General features: G+C 38.9%; 1 protein-coding gene across 2 annotated transcripts in view; it reads right to left on the bottom strand.

Moving 5' to 3' along the window:
* Positions 1-1710: 1710 nt before the first annotated feature.
* LOC140120651 (G-protein coupled receptor 35-like) overlaps positions 1711-16438 on the bottom strand; it is a 35269-nt gene continuing 20541 nt past the window's right edge. Inside the window, exons 1-3 of one of the 2 annotated variants that reach the window (XM_072139610.1) lie at positions 7618-7706; positions 4537-4638; positions 1711-3125 (exon numbers count right to left, since the gene is read on the bottom strand). In XM_072139610.1, coding sequence (XP_071995711.1) covers positions 2076-2993 — 918 coding nt within the window. In that variant the 5' untranslated portion in view covers positions 2994-3125; positions 4537-4638; positions 7618-7706 and the 3' untranslated portion in view covers positions 1711-2075. Of the gene's footprint in view, positions 3126-4536; positions 4639-7617; positions 7707-16438 lie in introns of those variants that run through there. The other variant, XM_072139611.1, reaches the window with a different exon arrangement.

Genomic DNA, 16438 nt, shown 5'->3' on the forward strand with positions numbered 1-16438 from the left:
CCTCCCATGATCTACCTAGCAGCAGGAGTTGTTCCGCATCCCCTACCCTCCGAGTAAAAGTAGGTTTCTGGTTAAGTACAACAGCAATTTTCTCATAGCAGAATGAGAGTCTGTGGGGCAGTTCAATGCCAAGAACTAAGAGCGTATAAGCGTAAGGACTTATTACTGGTACACTTTGAGCAGCTATTATGCTTGAATATAAATGCATTTTTCACAGTCCTGCTGCTACTAACATCACACACAAAAGAAGGATACAAAAATCTCCAAGTCTGCTCCCTAACACTTTTTGTATATTTTGGTTAGGAGAAAGATAACCTATAAATTGCAAATCTCCTTTCGAAAGTTATATGCATTTCATCAGGTGCCAAAACCCTCAAACTTTTGTTGAATACCAGAAAACTTTGTGCCCCCTCTTCCTTTTTCTCTTTGAGAATTCTGTAGCAATGTTTTTAAAAGACATCTACTACACTGTATTTTGCAATCTTAGACTTCCTGCTATTTATTTATACCAGCACTGTTGTTTTGTTCTCCAAAAATGATACTTTTTCTAAGAAAAGTGGTAGAGGTAACAATCCGAAACATTGATGTTGCAGATAGTCAGAGCCCCCTTCACATTGACATTGTAAGGACGTGTAGATATGCATCCCCATAGACGTCTATGACGCCCGGGGGGGGGGGGGGGGGTTCACCATACCGTGCAAGATGCTCCCAGGGTGGAAAAACATGCAAGAAATAACAAAAGCTTTATTAATACAAAGTTACATTGACATTTATGTAAAGCTCAGATGTAAGTTTTACATTAAAAATCAAAGAAAACTTTTGACAGTTTAATAGAGAATAATACTTCCTTCATATCTGAAGCTTTGTAACTTATAATATTCAAGACTATGATGTAAAGTAAAATGTAACAAATTCTCTCTCTATATATATGAATGTTTACTGTGCAAAGTAAAATATCAAAGCCTTTGTACTTTTGGTGGTTTGTCCTCATGTCAACTCTGTATTACTCCCCCGCTAAGAAGTTTGTAGTTTGCTGCTTCCGGATCTCGTGTCAAAACTTCCCAGTCAGCTATGTATTAATTTCTCAATCACACACAGGTCTTCTCGCTCACTGTCAGTAATATGCTTTTTTTCCTATAGTAGCAAACATTGTCAACATTACTCTGCGTATTAATGTCTGAGTCTTCTTATAACTCAAGTCTCTAGTGAAAAACCCCATTTACATGACCCATATTAAAGTGCTTCTCCTGGATCTTCATTGTTATGGCACATTGCCGTTCTTAGCACAGCGTCTTCGATTGAGCTTTATGTAGGCCACGTAAAGGATGTAGTAGAAGCAATTATCTGGAGTATCTGAAGGCCACATCCTACAACTATAATGCAGAACCTCTAGATTTTTATTTGTCCTGTCTATTTAATAATGGAACGGTTGCTTAGCTGCCATTATATGCCACTGTTTGAAGAAATTCAACGTCCTTCGTTGTGGACCTACAATCACATGGACAATGTCCCAAGGACTGCAAACAGTAATGGACAAAATTGGCCATTGGGTACTTTTTAGTGTTGTACCCTATTTTACTGGGGTTTTTGCATTGACAGATCTCTTTTAGTAGTATTTAAGTGACCCGCCTTTCCTCCCTCTCTCTCTCGTGCTGGCCTACAGACAATCTCATGTCTTTCGTGTGTGTATGGGCAGGCAGGTAGTTATCTAAAATCTATGTGATGTCCTAAACTACTTTGATCTACCTATCTAAATTCATCCAATTACATCTATAAAAATTCCAAGGCCAATACTGGTCCATACTTGAGTACTAATTCACCTAGAAACAATACTTCTAACAGTACAAGAACAGTATTTGTTCTATCAAAGTCAGGAAGATTCCATTACAACCAAATCTTTGAATGCCTCTCTAGAAAGCAGAGGAATACAGAATCCCCATAAAGTCTACACGTGAATTATTTTAGCTCAGGGAAAAGACCTTACTCACTGAACATCCTGAGTGTGTACATATGCCCATCGTCAATTCTGAAGGCTACTTTGAAGCAACAATGTGACCGTTGAATTGTTTGAAGCTTTATGACACACATGAAGACTTGCATTTTGGCATTTGTTGCAAAAGAACATCCCAAAATTCACTTGCTGCAAAGTAGTAGCCCACAGAATCCAGAACACAATTTGAGTTTGCCATGAAATTTGCCACGTGAATAAACTTATTGACTTTTTCAAGCATGTCGCAAGAGACCTCGAGATTTTCGGCTACAAAACGGATTGTGTATCCTACATGGATGGGCAAGAAGCAAATGATAAAACACACTAGGTTAGCAATAACTATTTTCACAGCTTTCCTTACAGAACTCTGCTTATAGATATCCAACGTATTTTTGACCCTGAGAGTCATGATGACCTCCCCAGAGCAAAAGCTTATAACCAGCAATGGGAGGACAAAACCAACAACGACGAAGACTAGGGAAAAATTAAAAGGATAAGTGGTTTCTTTCTGGAAACATGTGGTAAGTGTGTAGTCTCTGCTTTCCAAATTTCTCAGTATTCCAAGTGTGATGAAAATGATCCATAAGATCCCACATGAAATGGAAGCTTTCTTCAATGATATCCAATATTTGTATTTCATTGGGTGTTTGACTGCCAAGTATCGGTCTAAGGCTATAGCCGTGATGGTGAAGATACTCATGTAAATATTCAGAAAGTAAAAGGACATAAGGACTTTACATAATTCACTTCCAAGATCCCATTTATGTAAGAAAGAATAAATTCTGAATGGAAAAGTCAAAACAACCAGAATATCGGTAACTATCAGGTTGAGCATGAAAAGAGTTGTTTCTGTCCATTTTTGCAGTTTGCAACAAAAAATCCAAAGCGCAAGAACATTGCATATGATGCCGAAGATAAAAAGTGGAATATAAGTAATGAGGGTAAAAGTCTGAAATGGCAAACTTTTATTCATAAAGGTGCAATAGCTTTCATTATACCCCATTGGAAAAAATGGATATTATCATGAAGCCTTTTTGTGCGGTTCTTACAGTGAAGGAACATCCATAGTTATGGCTTTTATTCCATGTATCTCCTTCACAATTCGAAGTCTCTCTTTACAAGAGTGACCCTAGTTCTGAAAAAAAAAGAATGATCAAATTAATAATGCAATGTTATTGATATAAATATTGTTAATATAGATTGTTTTACAGGAACAATTCAAGATTGTTTTACAGGAAATTCAATCTTTGCTTAAAAGAAATCTACCATCAAAATCCAACATGATAAACCAGGGACACTTACTCATAGATTCATGTGGTCATTTTCTTATATGTGTTATCCATGGCCTTCTTTCTTCTAAAATCAACTTTTAAAATTGTATTAATGAGCCAGAAGGGCTCTGTAGGGGCGTTGCCAAAGCCCATCTGTGGTGTAGCTTCACAGGCTGTTACACTGTGAAGAGTATTACCCTCTCCCTCTGTGTGACATTACAGGAGACAGAGGGAAGGGAAAATGCTGAGGGAGCAGGGGGAGGGAGAGACATGATTGGAAGGAGGCCATGGATAACAAATATAAGAAGATTATCAAAGTCACAGTGCCTGGATCTATCAGTAAGTGTCCCTGGTTTATCATGATGGATTTTGATGGTTGATTAATGATCCCGTTAATACAGTATGCTTCAAGTAAAATAAGTCACACACAGACTTCCATTAGGCCTCATTTATGTGACCATGTTAAGACTTCTGATCTGAACTTACTTACTCTATAGGAACCTTCTGTACGTCTATGCAAGAGATTCTTAGCTCTTTATGGGGGAGATTTATTATGAGTGTCTGAGAGCAGAACTTTTCTAATTGCCCATGTCAACCAATCAGAGCTCAGTTTTTATTTTCCCACAGCTGTTTATAAAATTAAAGCTGAGCTCTGATTGGTTTCCATGGGCAACTAGATCAATTATACCTCTGGCACTTCTGATAAGTCTCCCCCTGTCTTTTTAAATTTTCTGCGAGAATAGTAGACATTTGGTAAATTTGAAACGTCAATGAAATCTGAACAAAAGCATCCAAAAATAATGATGGAGTGATATACATTTGTAGGGGTTGGGGAACCATCTAACATTCCTCTTTTAAAACAGCTTCCCAGTTATACTGTGGAACAGTATTGGGGGTCAGAGAGAATACATGGAAAAAAAAGTTACTTGCTCTGGGGCAGAGGGCAGAGTTTTTATTAGGTTTATAAAACACCATGGTGCTGACACCCAAGTGTAGCACTCGCGGAGTGAGCTTGTGGGAGTTTAACCTGTTAAATGCCATGGTCAGCACTACCGCAGTATTTAACTTGTCTAATGGGGGCCTCTACCCCATGATCTGCCCTCCCCCCCCTGTGTCTGGGGCGTCAATCGTTTCTATGGCAGCCCTGATGTCCAATCATGACCAATTTTATTTGCGTGCTATAAAATTTTATTCGATTTTTCATCTCTGGGATTAGAATGCACTCACTACTTGTAATCAATGAAAAAAAGACATAAATCAAAGGGGTTCACTTACTTTTTTCTTCTATTTTTACAATGGTTGCACATATGATTACTCTGACCTTTTTTGAATGGCACTTTTCTGAACTTCTATGTTAAATGTGTTCATGTTACCTTTCTGGAAAAGGCAATGTAGACAACATCAAGATGAGCAAAGATAAGGCAAATGTTTCCATCATATTAAAGAGAATTTGCATTTTCTTTTTTCTCAGAATATCTCTAATGATAATCAGTGCTTTGAGCAAAAGTGGTAATTTCTGCTAAAAATGCCTCCTCTTGTCTTTTCTATCTGAATCTCATTTGAAGGTCATATGAAACACATTACCCTATGTTTCTTATCGTCTGTTATGATGCAATAACTGAATAATTGAGAGAAATTAAATTAGTTGTTTGGTTCTTAGATGGCATAATAAAAAAGGCTCAGTTATTTATTGACTACTAGAAACTCTGTATGCCACTGCTTGGCTCTACTTGTTAATGAATTATTTCACTTTAAGGGAACATGTCACCAGAAGACCCATTTTTAGCACTCGCCCAGTCCCCACTGAGCATAGTACATACACTGCCAACTGCCAAAGAGTTTTTGTATAAAAAAATAGGTTTTACAGAAAAAAAGATACCTTTGATTACCATGTGCTGTGTGACTAGGCACTAGGCACCTGGGAGTGGCTATAAAGGAGCAGCCCCCCCCCCCCCCAACCTTGGGAAACAGCTCCTCCATGTGTCCTTTTCAAATAAATGAACGACTCCCATCCATTTTCATAGAAAAGGACACATGGAGGAGCAGTTTTCCAAGGATGGAGGGGGGGACTGGTCCTCTATAGCCACTCCCAGGTGCCTAGTGCCTAGTCACAAAGCACTTGGCATTGAAAGGTGACAGGTTCTGGTGACAGGTTCCCTTTAAGTCAAATAGAGTATGGAATATCATAGACGCAGGTGTAACATTTAAATTTTTTCGGATACAGAGCTGTTTTAATCTTGCAGGACAAGCTGTACATCAAGCAACTAGCAACTTGGGAGAGAATGTGAAGGATTGCTTAAAAGGGTCTAGATGGGAGTTGATGGTTGGGAAGGAAAGAATGAGAATGCTAGGAATACAATGAGGATGGAAGAAAGATCTCACTATCAGGAGGAAAGACCATGCAAGAAGATCATTGAACCAGAAGACTCCCTTTCACCTTCCCCTACAGACTGTAGACTCTTACACACTTCTCCCTTTCCCCTATAATCAATTTATTCTATGGAAGTAGGGTGTATCTGGATGCTTGCAAGTGGCTGCATTTAAGTGTTTTGGGATAATGTGGGTACTGTGATTTGGATTCTGTATTTACTAAAATATATGCATGTTATTAATGTTATATATATGATATATCTGGAGAGTGTTAATAAAGTTTTTGGTAATACGGCAACAGAAAATGCTCTAAAGAATTGTATACACCACAGGGTACTTGGAAACAAATGGAAGACTGATTCTGAGAAAAGTGCAAAAGTGATACTGGTTATTATTTGCCATAATAATTGATAATACTCCCATATCCCCTAACAGTTTTACAAAAATGTTTAAGGTGCTCACGGTATGAGTTCAAAAATAATTTTATTTTATTGTACAGGTTGTTAAGGACGTTTTGATATATAGTGTTTTGCGGTGAATTTCACTTTTTTAATGTGAAGTGTAATTTCGAATGGGGCAATAGGAAATCTTTATATATTTTTTTTATTTCTTTCTTATTTACAATTTTTTTTAAACTTAATTTTTACTGTTTTATTTTGCCTCAGTGTGGGACATGAATAAGGTGGAAAGCAGCACTGATTGTGCTGAATCTGATGGCAGCCCTGGAGTCCATTACAAGGCCCCTGCCTTGGAAATGGTCAACACCTCTGTGTATGGCACAGAGGGTGGCGACTGACCAGGTAATTACCCTATATGTTGCCCTATATATGCCGGGGTAACCATAACCACAATGTCTGTAATGATAAACAGCCAAGATTGTGAGTTTCGAGATCCCAGCTGTTAGTGTGGGAGCCCGGCTGTCACAAACAGTTGGGCTCCCGCAGAGACACACACACGCGGACAGTGAAAGACGGAGAGAGGGATAGAGAGAGAAATAGACATAGATAGATATAGAGATACATAGACATAAAGGGGTGTAGAAGCCCTGAAATAACTGCAAAAGCTAGCTTATTGCTAGCACTTGCGATTATTTTCCCTAATTCACCACTTCACCCCAGTGGGACGTGGAGGGGCATGAGGAATGGGGGGGGGTGTTAGCCAGCCAAGTGCAGGGAGCGGCCGACTGGGAGTGGGCCAGCACATGTGAAGAGTCACCGGCTTTGCTTATTTCTATGCCATGTAGGGCCTGGCGTAGAATAAACGCTGCACAGCACCCTGCCAGATACGTCAAGAGACTGAAACCTCTTGATGCATTGCGCTGCGAAAATGCAACGGCGGGGCTATCGTACACTGGCGCACAAGTAGGATAGCATTTATATGATAAATATCCCCCAAACAGTCACTAAAATACAACCAAAAACATATATCAGACTAAGATAAATCTTCCCCATTCTATTTTGTTATACCTAAGAGCAGCTACTTACTATCCTAGGCAACGCTGGGGGAGCTACAGCTAGTATATTATATTTCTCAAGGCAAAGTATTTTTATGCACTTTTATGTGCACATGATGTCTACACCTGTAACAGGTTTGTTGTCTTTGGTAAGTGAGAATGCCCAAAATTGGATTCAAGTGTATACTGCAGTGGATCATTTCCTTTATAAGGAAGAGTCAAAGTATATTTATGTTATTCTCCTTTAGTATGCATCTTTTAGTGTCAGACTACACCATTAGGACTGGCAAAGTAAGGAGAAATAAGTAAGTGGAAAGTTTATTTACCCATAATTGAAAGTCCAATAGGGACTAAAACATGTGAAAAGCTGTGCAGAGCTAGTGAATCACTTAGTCTAGTAGCTGCAGTTCACTAATGGATAGCAGAATACAATTATACTTTTACTTATAGGAAAGTGCAACAAGGTTCTGCACTTTATAGATTTTTTTTTCAATGCAACAAACTACAAGAGAATAAAGTAAAAAATATCTTACCTGAATCGTTCCTAAGTGTGTCTTCTTTGTCTGTAACCCAATTTCCTCATTTCCTCATCTAAAACTGCTAACTATGCTTTCAATTGTGACTTTCACTGTTGACAGGGCAGGACAAAGGAAAAGTGTTTTGCATAGTAATTTAAATAGCTTCCTCCTCTACCCATTGAAATTAAAGCCACAGCCTCATCATAACACTGCCAATCCAACTGCACCTATAAAATTAAAGCCACAGCCTCATCATAACACTGCCAATCCAACTGCACCTATAAAATTAAAGCCACAGCCTCATCATAACAATGCCAGTCCAACTGCACCTATAAAATTAAAGCCACACTTTCATAACAATGGCAACCCAACAGCAACTATGAAAAAAAAAGCCACGCTCTCATCATAACACTGCCAACCCAGCAGCACCTATAAAATAAAAGCCACAGTCTCATTATAACACTGCCAACCTAACTGCACCTATAAAATAAAAGCCACGATCTCATCATAACAATGCCAACCCAACTGCACCTATAAAATAAAAGCCACGGTCTCATCATAACAATGCCAACCCAACAGCACCTATAAAATAAAAGCCACGGTCTCATCATAACAATGCCAAGCCAACTGCACCTATAAAATAAAAGCCATGTAATCATAACAATGCCAACCCACCTGCATCTATAAAATAAAAGCCACGCTTTCATCACAATGCCAACTCAATAGCACCCATGAAATAAAAGCCACAATCTCATCATAACAATGCCAACCCAACTGCACCTATAAAATAAAAGCCACACTCTCATCATAACAATGACAACCTAACTGCACCCATAAAATAAAAGCCACGGTCTCATCTTGACACTACCAGTAGAGATGAGCAAATCAATTAGTAGAGGTGTAATTAAGAATTGTCGTAAGAATCTGGCAATTTTCAGCTGCCAAATCTGATTTTTTTTTTTTGTGATTTTGATAAAAAAAATTGTGCATCGAGGTTACTTTTAACTGTTCTCAAACCTTTTTTTATAATCCTAGTGTGTTCACCAATTCTTATTTTAAGCTTCCTTCCCGTCCTCCCTACATATTTTAATCCACACGGGCAGATAATTAAATAGATAACCGCACTAGTGTCACAACAAATAAAATCCTTAATTTTATATGTGAAGGTTTTATCTTCCCCTTCAAACTCCCTAACCACTCCCTTGTCTACCCAATCCCTATATTTACACCCCTGACACTTTTTGCAACTAAAGAAACCCTTAATTCCTGTGTTTGTAGTGGGTTCTGCCTTGACGTAACTAGACGTGACTATATCCCTAATATTTTGTTCGTTCTTAAAAACCGTAGTGGGTTTATTTGTGACTACGCTAGCTAAAACTGGATCGCTAGTTATAAGGTGCCAGTGCCTCTATAATTTTCTTTACTTCCAAGGCTTCCTTGCAATAATTAGTGATGAAAACTGGATTTCTCATGCTGTTTTCTTCTTTTCTACTATATACTTTAACCTGTTGATTCTCTGCCACTTCTTTAAATGCTTTTTCCAAAATCTCTTCTGCGTAGTGTCTTTCTCTGAATCTATTCATTAAAGTCCTGGCTTGATTTTCAAAACCCTCGTGTTTACTACAGTTTCTCTGTATTCTTTTTAATTGTCCTTTTGGGATATTTTCTATCCAAGGACGGTGGTGGCAACTATTGAACTCTATAAAACGGTTCACGTCTGTGGTCTTGAAATAGTTTCTAGTGAGGATTTAGTTATCCTCAATAAATATTTCTAGATCAAGAAAGTTGATTTTTTATTAACTATCACTTTCAAAGGTGAATTTTAAATTATGCCCATTTTCATTTAGATAACTTATGAACCCCTCAAATTCTAGAGCAATGCCTAACCAAAGTATAATGCAGTCCTCTTATAAGTGTGTTTATGATGTCTGTATGGATTATCAGTGGAGTGTATGTATCGTTCCTCAAAGCTTTCCACATAAAGGTTCGCGAAACCATCGCCGTTCCAGTGATTTGGTTAAAAAACCTATTCCCATACCAAAAATAATTTCTAGTCAGACAAAATTCGATATATAAATTCCTGGTGTTCAGATGTGATCTCCCCATCCTTTTCTAGGCATTTTCTAATTACTTCCACCCCCATTCCTTGTGGGATGGAGGTATAAAGCGACGTAACGTCGCATCTACATAAAAGAGGAGTTGGTCCCTCTATCTAACTTTCTTTTAAAAAAATGTTTACCTGTTGGGAATCCTTCAAGTAGGACTTCATTTTATTGACATGTCTCTGCAGAAAGAAGTCAATATATTCGGAAAGACGACTATTTAGGGAATTTATACCCGAAACAATGGGTCGTCCCGGAGGTCTTGTTAAGCTTTTATGTATCTTGGGGAGGTAATATATCATGGGTATTCTGGGATGTTTTATGGAAAGATAATTGTACTCCTTTTGATTAATTACATTAATTTCTTTGGCATTCTGCAGAAGGGATTCTAATTCCTTCTTATATTTATATGTTGGATTTCCTTTCAACTTCTGATATGTGTTATCATCACTTAATAGTCGACTCATCTCCTGGTCATAATCTTCCCTATTCAACCCCCCACACCCTTTATCAGCTGGTTTTAGAATAATGTTTCTATTTTCTTTAAGTTCCCTTAAGGCTACCCTTTCTTCCTTTGTAGATTATCCCTCATCTGATATGTTCTTATCTTATTTAGATCATTCAGAACCACTCTTTTAAATGTGTCAATATATTCATTGGTGGAGTTTTTTGGAAAAAAAGTGGATTTCTCCTTAAGTCCAGAGTGTAGGGGTGTGCTATTATGAGGAGCTTGTTCCCACGAGGTTATTGGTCTAGCCGCAAAGTATTTTTTTAAAATTGATGTTCCTAATACATTTATGGATGTCAATGTAGGTTTGGAACTTGTTAAATTTTGGTTTGGGTGCAAACTTAAACCTTTACTAAGAACCTCCATTTGTTTCTCATTCAGTGTAATGTTACTTAAATTAAAAATGCCTATTTTTCCGTTTCCTCCTCCGGACATTAATACATGAGTTTCCGGACATCGAACTTTGTTGCCTCTTACTTGTTTGACATCCCAAATAGGCCTAGGTCTGGCAATAAGAGCAAAAATTAAAACCTTCTACAGCACCCCACACGCCCAAATCAAAATCAATGGCGCCCTCTCACCTTCCTTCCCCATCAAAAATGGAACAAGACAGGGATGCCCCCTGTCCCCCTTATTATACACCCTGGTAATAGAGCACGAATACAAATGCTCTGCCTTCGCAGATGATGTCCTCTTACTTAACCAACCCGAGGACCTCATTACCCCCCCTCATGAAGGTCCTTGAAACTTTTGGCCACTTCAGCAATCATAAGATTAATATAACCAAAAGCGTGGCAATGGGACTAGGCCTCTCAGACACCGAAACACAAGATCTTTGTTCAAGATATCCCTTTACCTGGCAACACAAGGCCATCACCTACCTATGTGTTCAAATCCCTTCAGATCTCAAATACACATATGCACTAAACTTTGACACTTTCTTACAAAGCACTAAAAGGGAATTAGCGAACTGGACATCCAAACAGATCTCCTGGGTGGGGAGAGTTAACTGCATCAAGATGACCACATTACCAAAGCTCTTATACCTCTTCCAGACAATTCCACTAGCATTGCCTAAGCTATTCTTTCAGAAACTGTCGAGTCTCCTCAACAAATTCCTCTGGTCCGATTCTCCACCTAGAATAGCTAGGGCCACATTGACTCTAAGAAAATCACAGGGGGGTTTTGGACTCCCCGATTGCAAAAGCTATTTTCTGGCTGCCACATACACGAGGATACTAGATTGGTTTCATGACAAGAAGAAGAAGTTATGGGTAAAACTTGAGGACTATCTCTCACCCGTGCCACTAACCGCCTTGCCCTGGTCTCATCCCTATACCTCACTTGCCCATTGCCAAAACACTCTTCTGTTTGTGGCTCTTCAGGTATTAAAGACGCTAAAAAAACTTGATGCCCCCACACGCCTCTTTCACCCAGGCAGTCCAATGACCCCAATTACAGATAACCCGAATTCCCCCCGGGAACACACCCTGAATTCCTAAACCCCCTTAGATCGAGCTCACCACTCAGGTTCAAAGACCTACTAGAAGACACCTCCCTCTTCCCACTCAATAGCATCCTCAACTCTAGCATAGTCACTTCCCACATATCCTGGGAATACACCCAATTGCTCCAATTCTGCAACACATACAAGAGACACCTCAACCTACACCAGGAACTCCAGTCCTTCGAACACTTATGCACCTCCTCCTCAGCTACTATTCACTCAATCTCAGTTATACATGGCCTTTTTCAAGACAAATGGGCGAAAGTGACTCCCCCATATGTGAAGGCCTGGGCGAAAGAACTAGAGACGACCTATGCACCAGAGGACTGAGTCAAAGCCTACGAACTCTGCCGAACTCTGTTTCTACCTCAGGCAAAGCTCAGGAAACCAATTTTAAAATAATGTCGAGGTGGTACTGGACCCTGGCTAAACTAAACGCCATATACCCCACTTGCCACGCAGAGTATTGGAGATGCCATCAAGGTGTAGGTAACATGCTGCATATTTGGTGGGAATGTCCAGCTCTACAACCATTATGGACTCGTGTTGTTGACCTGACAAACAAGTAACGACCCAGCCCAACTGTCGCTATCCATGCTCCCAATCCCCCCCTGCCCCCGTGAAGGCTAAAAGGTCCCTGGTTGGTTTCTTTTTAATTGAAGCTCACTCCTTGATCCCAGATTGCGGAAATCCACAAAAATACCATCCATGTTGGATTGGTTTGCAGAGATCTTACATCTGCAGAGGATGGAGGAACTCTCCAGAAAACTTCATCGTACAGGGGAAAACCACACCCGGACGTGGACCCCCTGGTTGAATTTTGTGAACTCCCCTGAATACATTGCATTGACAGACTAGAACCTTTTACCCAGCCCTTTCCCACCACCTCTATCCTCCCCCCTCTTCCCTCCCCTATCCCTCAGTTTGATTTGTTTGATTTAATGTGTTCAAACCAGAAGTGTTCCAGGAACAAGTGTACTATCCTAATGAGGCTACCTAAACAGTACAAATACCTCACCTCTGTAGCTCCATTTGTTCTGTGTAATTGATACATACAGTTTATCATGACCTGATAATATGTTATTTGTATGCACTAAATATATGTATGTAACCTTCTTAATTCTCAATAAAGGAATTTGAAAAAAAAAAAAAAAAAGAAACCTTACTTATCTCAGCTGTTCCTCCCAGAGTCCTGTGCCGCTGTCTCTTTGGTCCATGCCCCTGTTTGTTTACAGGGGCAAGGAAGAGACTTCGAGTTTAACTTCCAACTGACCAAAGTAGCCAGCCACGCCCACCCATCCCATTCATAGTGCTGGGTGGGTGTGGCTGGCCACTTCGGTCAGCTGTGTCCCGGCTGTTAATGAATAGGGGTACATACCAGAGAGACGATGGCGGGAGCCACCCGGAGGAACTGTGGAGGTAAGTACAGGTTTATTTTTTTGAGCAGCCCTATCCTGGCCACATATAAATTTAAGTCTCAGAAAACCCTGAAAGTTTTTTCAATGTTTCATCTAAGCCTGTGCAGAGTTTTCTATGATCAGTAGAGAAAAGCTTTAATGATACCTTCTCACCACAAGCCATCCTGTAAGTCTAAGACAAAGAAGTCGATACTGGTATTAGATTCCTCATGGTATAGTGAAGCACAAGGCTTATAACCAGCAATAACAGTGTCTGAAGGAAAAAAAAGGGGTTTTTGAAACCAACCCGCACATTGATAGCCTAGGTGAGAATGTTAGCTAATGTCAGTATCACTTGTTATAAAGATTAATGCAGTTTAAGACTGTGGGTGTAGTTGATCAGGAAACAATTACTAAGCAGATGCAATGTCTACATGTCTGTATGTCTCTTTCTCTCTGTAGCTGTTACCTCCACCTCCTCTTCTTCTCACTACAGATGTGTCGTTTGTAAGGCCGCTTTCACACTTGCCATGTGGAGGTATATCTGGCTGAAAGTTTGTGGCCTGATATACACCCCCACAGATGGCTATTGCACCCGTCAGTGCTACAGTGGCACCGTATGGTACCATGCAGTACAGATAGAATATGTTTACAGCCAGGTGCCATGCATCGTTATGGAGAGGGGAGGAGGGAGCATCGCTCATCCCTTCTCTTCGGTACCCTGCCATGTGCTCGCCCGGCTTTAGTGTAAAAGCAGCCCTAACCTGTAAATCTGTGTTCATTCAGCCATATGTGCAAAAATTATTTTATCAATCGTTCTGATTATCTTATATATGTAGAAAGGCATATTTCTATAATAAAATTTGTTTCAAAGTACATACATTTTCTTAAAACAAATACAAAAATATTTTTTGCTATTAGAGCTCATCTGTGCACTTTGAAGTGACCTGGGTTATTAACCTACACAATCTACTTCAATAGATGTTAAAGACCCAACATAAAGGTGATTAACATTTGCGCATTTTTAAACAAGAAAGAAGCAGCTTAAAATATGATATTTTAGCTTTACACTGTTAGCCTTTTCTGGCTTACCTTGGCTGGGTTCCAAGTCGCAATTTTTTTATCCTTTTATACAATTAACACTAAGCCTCTACCTTAATACCTGTCTAAGGAACGCTTATTGTTCACACACTGGAATTTAACATGGATATTCTGCCCAATATTAGTGTCAAATTAATTGTCAATATCCGTGGTTGCTCTTTTCAACATGGATTAGGACTGACATTCTCTACATTTTGAGCAGAATCTGCCCAAAAGATGGGCCATGTTAGACTTCTATTTAAGGCTTGTTGCAAAGGTGCAAAACAGATGTCAGTGGAATCTTAGGTTTCTGTTGAAATTCATATCAATCTGAAACCAAAATATATCTTTTGATGTTATTTATCAGAACTGGAGAAAATGGGGTAATAAACATAAAAAAGGCACTGTGTGTAAACATCCAACATCACAACCCTCTCTGCCTTTCCTGTAATGGTCTGAACTGCTAGGGAAAAAAAGATAATACAGTCCTAACACAATGCTTGGGCACTTTTTTGGATAGGCGATCTAAGGTGACAATATTATGCAACAGCTGCTTTGTTTAGGAGTCAGTAGTTCCTATAGGTCTCTCTTTCTTGCTATGCAATTATTTGGTTCAAAAATGTTGTTGGTTACTCCAGTCTCGGACTCCAGTACACCAACTCATCTGCTGCATTTCCGCCAGAAATAAATTTACTTTTTGGATTCTTTTTTGAAGGGTCTGCTTTCTAGTTCAATATAGAATTATTATAGTTGCTTGTTGTCCTATCCAATATTACCATCTCATCAAGTCAATAAAGGAATCACCTTTATAGATTTACTCTTTCCTAACTACAAGTCTAATTATCCCAAGTTACTATTTCTTGTGGTCTATTGTCAATTCTCTGCATTTACTCTGAGAACTTCCTAAACATTGAATTTCCAACAAATAATTTCAAGTCCTTGATCTAGGTTAATGACCACAATGGTCCATATATAAATATGTTGAAAACTCTTAAGCACCAGAACGCCTAGTTGGGTGCAGAATTTTGTTGTAAATACATGTACAAGCAGTTTGTATGTTCTTTTCAGTGCAAAGTCAGAGAGAAACCTATCCCAAATACTTTAATAAATCTGGGCCGATGTGTTCAATATTGTTGTCTTACATTTTTAGAAAGTAGCACATGAGATTGATTAAATGTAATTGCCGTCCTGAGAGCCAGACTACACGTAATGATGATCCCTATAGAATTTTATGGGTTATTTAAGCTTTCTTTTTGAGACAGAGCTAAGGGGTGTTGCACCTCTGTCTGCTGTTCACAAAGATCTTGGGATATTGAAGAGCAGATATTTTTTTTATGACCGTTTACATTAGTTAGGATTTTTGTTATTTAGTCTTAGGGAAAAAGGTCATTTATTAGACCTATTAAACATTATTGCTTTACAGATACTCCCTGCTCGCTGAGTGAACCTGCATATGGACCACACATATGTCTTATATACTATTTTATATGCTTGATACATAAAACAGACATACAATTCTGTACAGAACTACTGCAGTTTTCTGGTAAATCACAATTACTTGCACAATTAATATTAATTATCTTACACCACATTCACTGTTGGTTGGTTTAGCTTTAATAAGTGTAATTTTAGCAAATGCAATGTGCAACCGATAGATAAAGCAAATTTCTTATATAAGTCATTATATGTCTAGAGGCTGATATGTTTTTGTGTGCACAGAAAATATTTGTATGCTTACTGTAAAATAGATAAAGAGCATTATTACCGTAGTTCTTTCTAAAAAAAAAACAAAACACACAAGTAAAATACAATTCCTTTTTGTTGTATGTTCAGCGGTGGCATTGGCAGAGCATGCTTTCTAACTGATTATGTTATGCACTTTCCCATAGGAAGAGACCGGTACTAATAATTATACTTTATATTCTATAGGTTTGTGTTATAGGTTTTGCATTAGAATGCAGCAGCTTCTAGTTACACATCCGGTAACCTGGTACAATTGTATGATAAATAAAAAAAATTTGAGTTAGTGTATCGCCAAAGTTTGTATACCTACCCAGTGTCATGCATCAGATATACTGACATGATGCCACAGGCCTGTCCTGGATGCATCTTCTCACTCAATATCGTCCTAGAACGCTGCCTGACTTTCTGTCCTGAGCATTTTTTTAAGTAACCTAACTGATAAGAGGACAAGAGGAGCAGCAAAGGAGTTAAGGATAATTTTTTATTTGTTTTACTGTCC

This window comes from Engystomops pustulosus, chromosome 3 (assembly GCF_040894005.1).
Source record: "Engystomops pustulosus chromosome 3, aEngPut4.maternal, whole genome shotgun sequence".
NCBI lineage: Eukaryota > Metazoa > Chordata > Amphibia > Anura > Leptodactylidae > Engystomops > Engystomops pustulosus.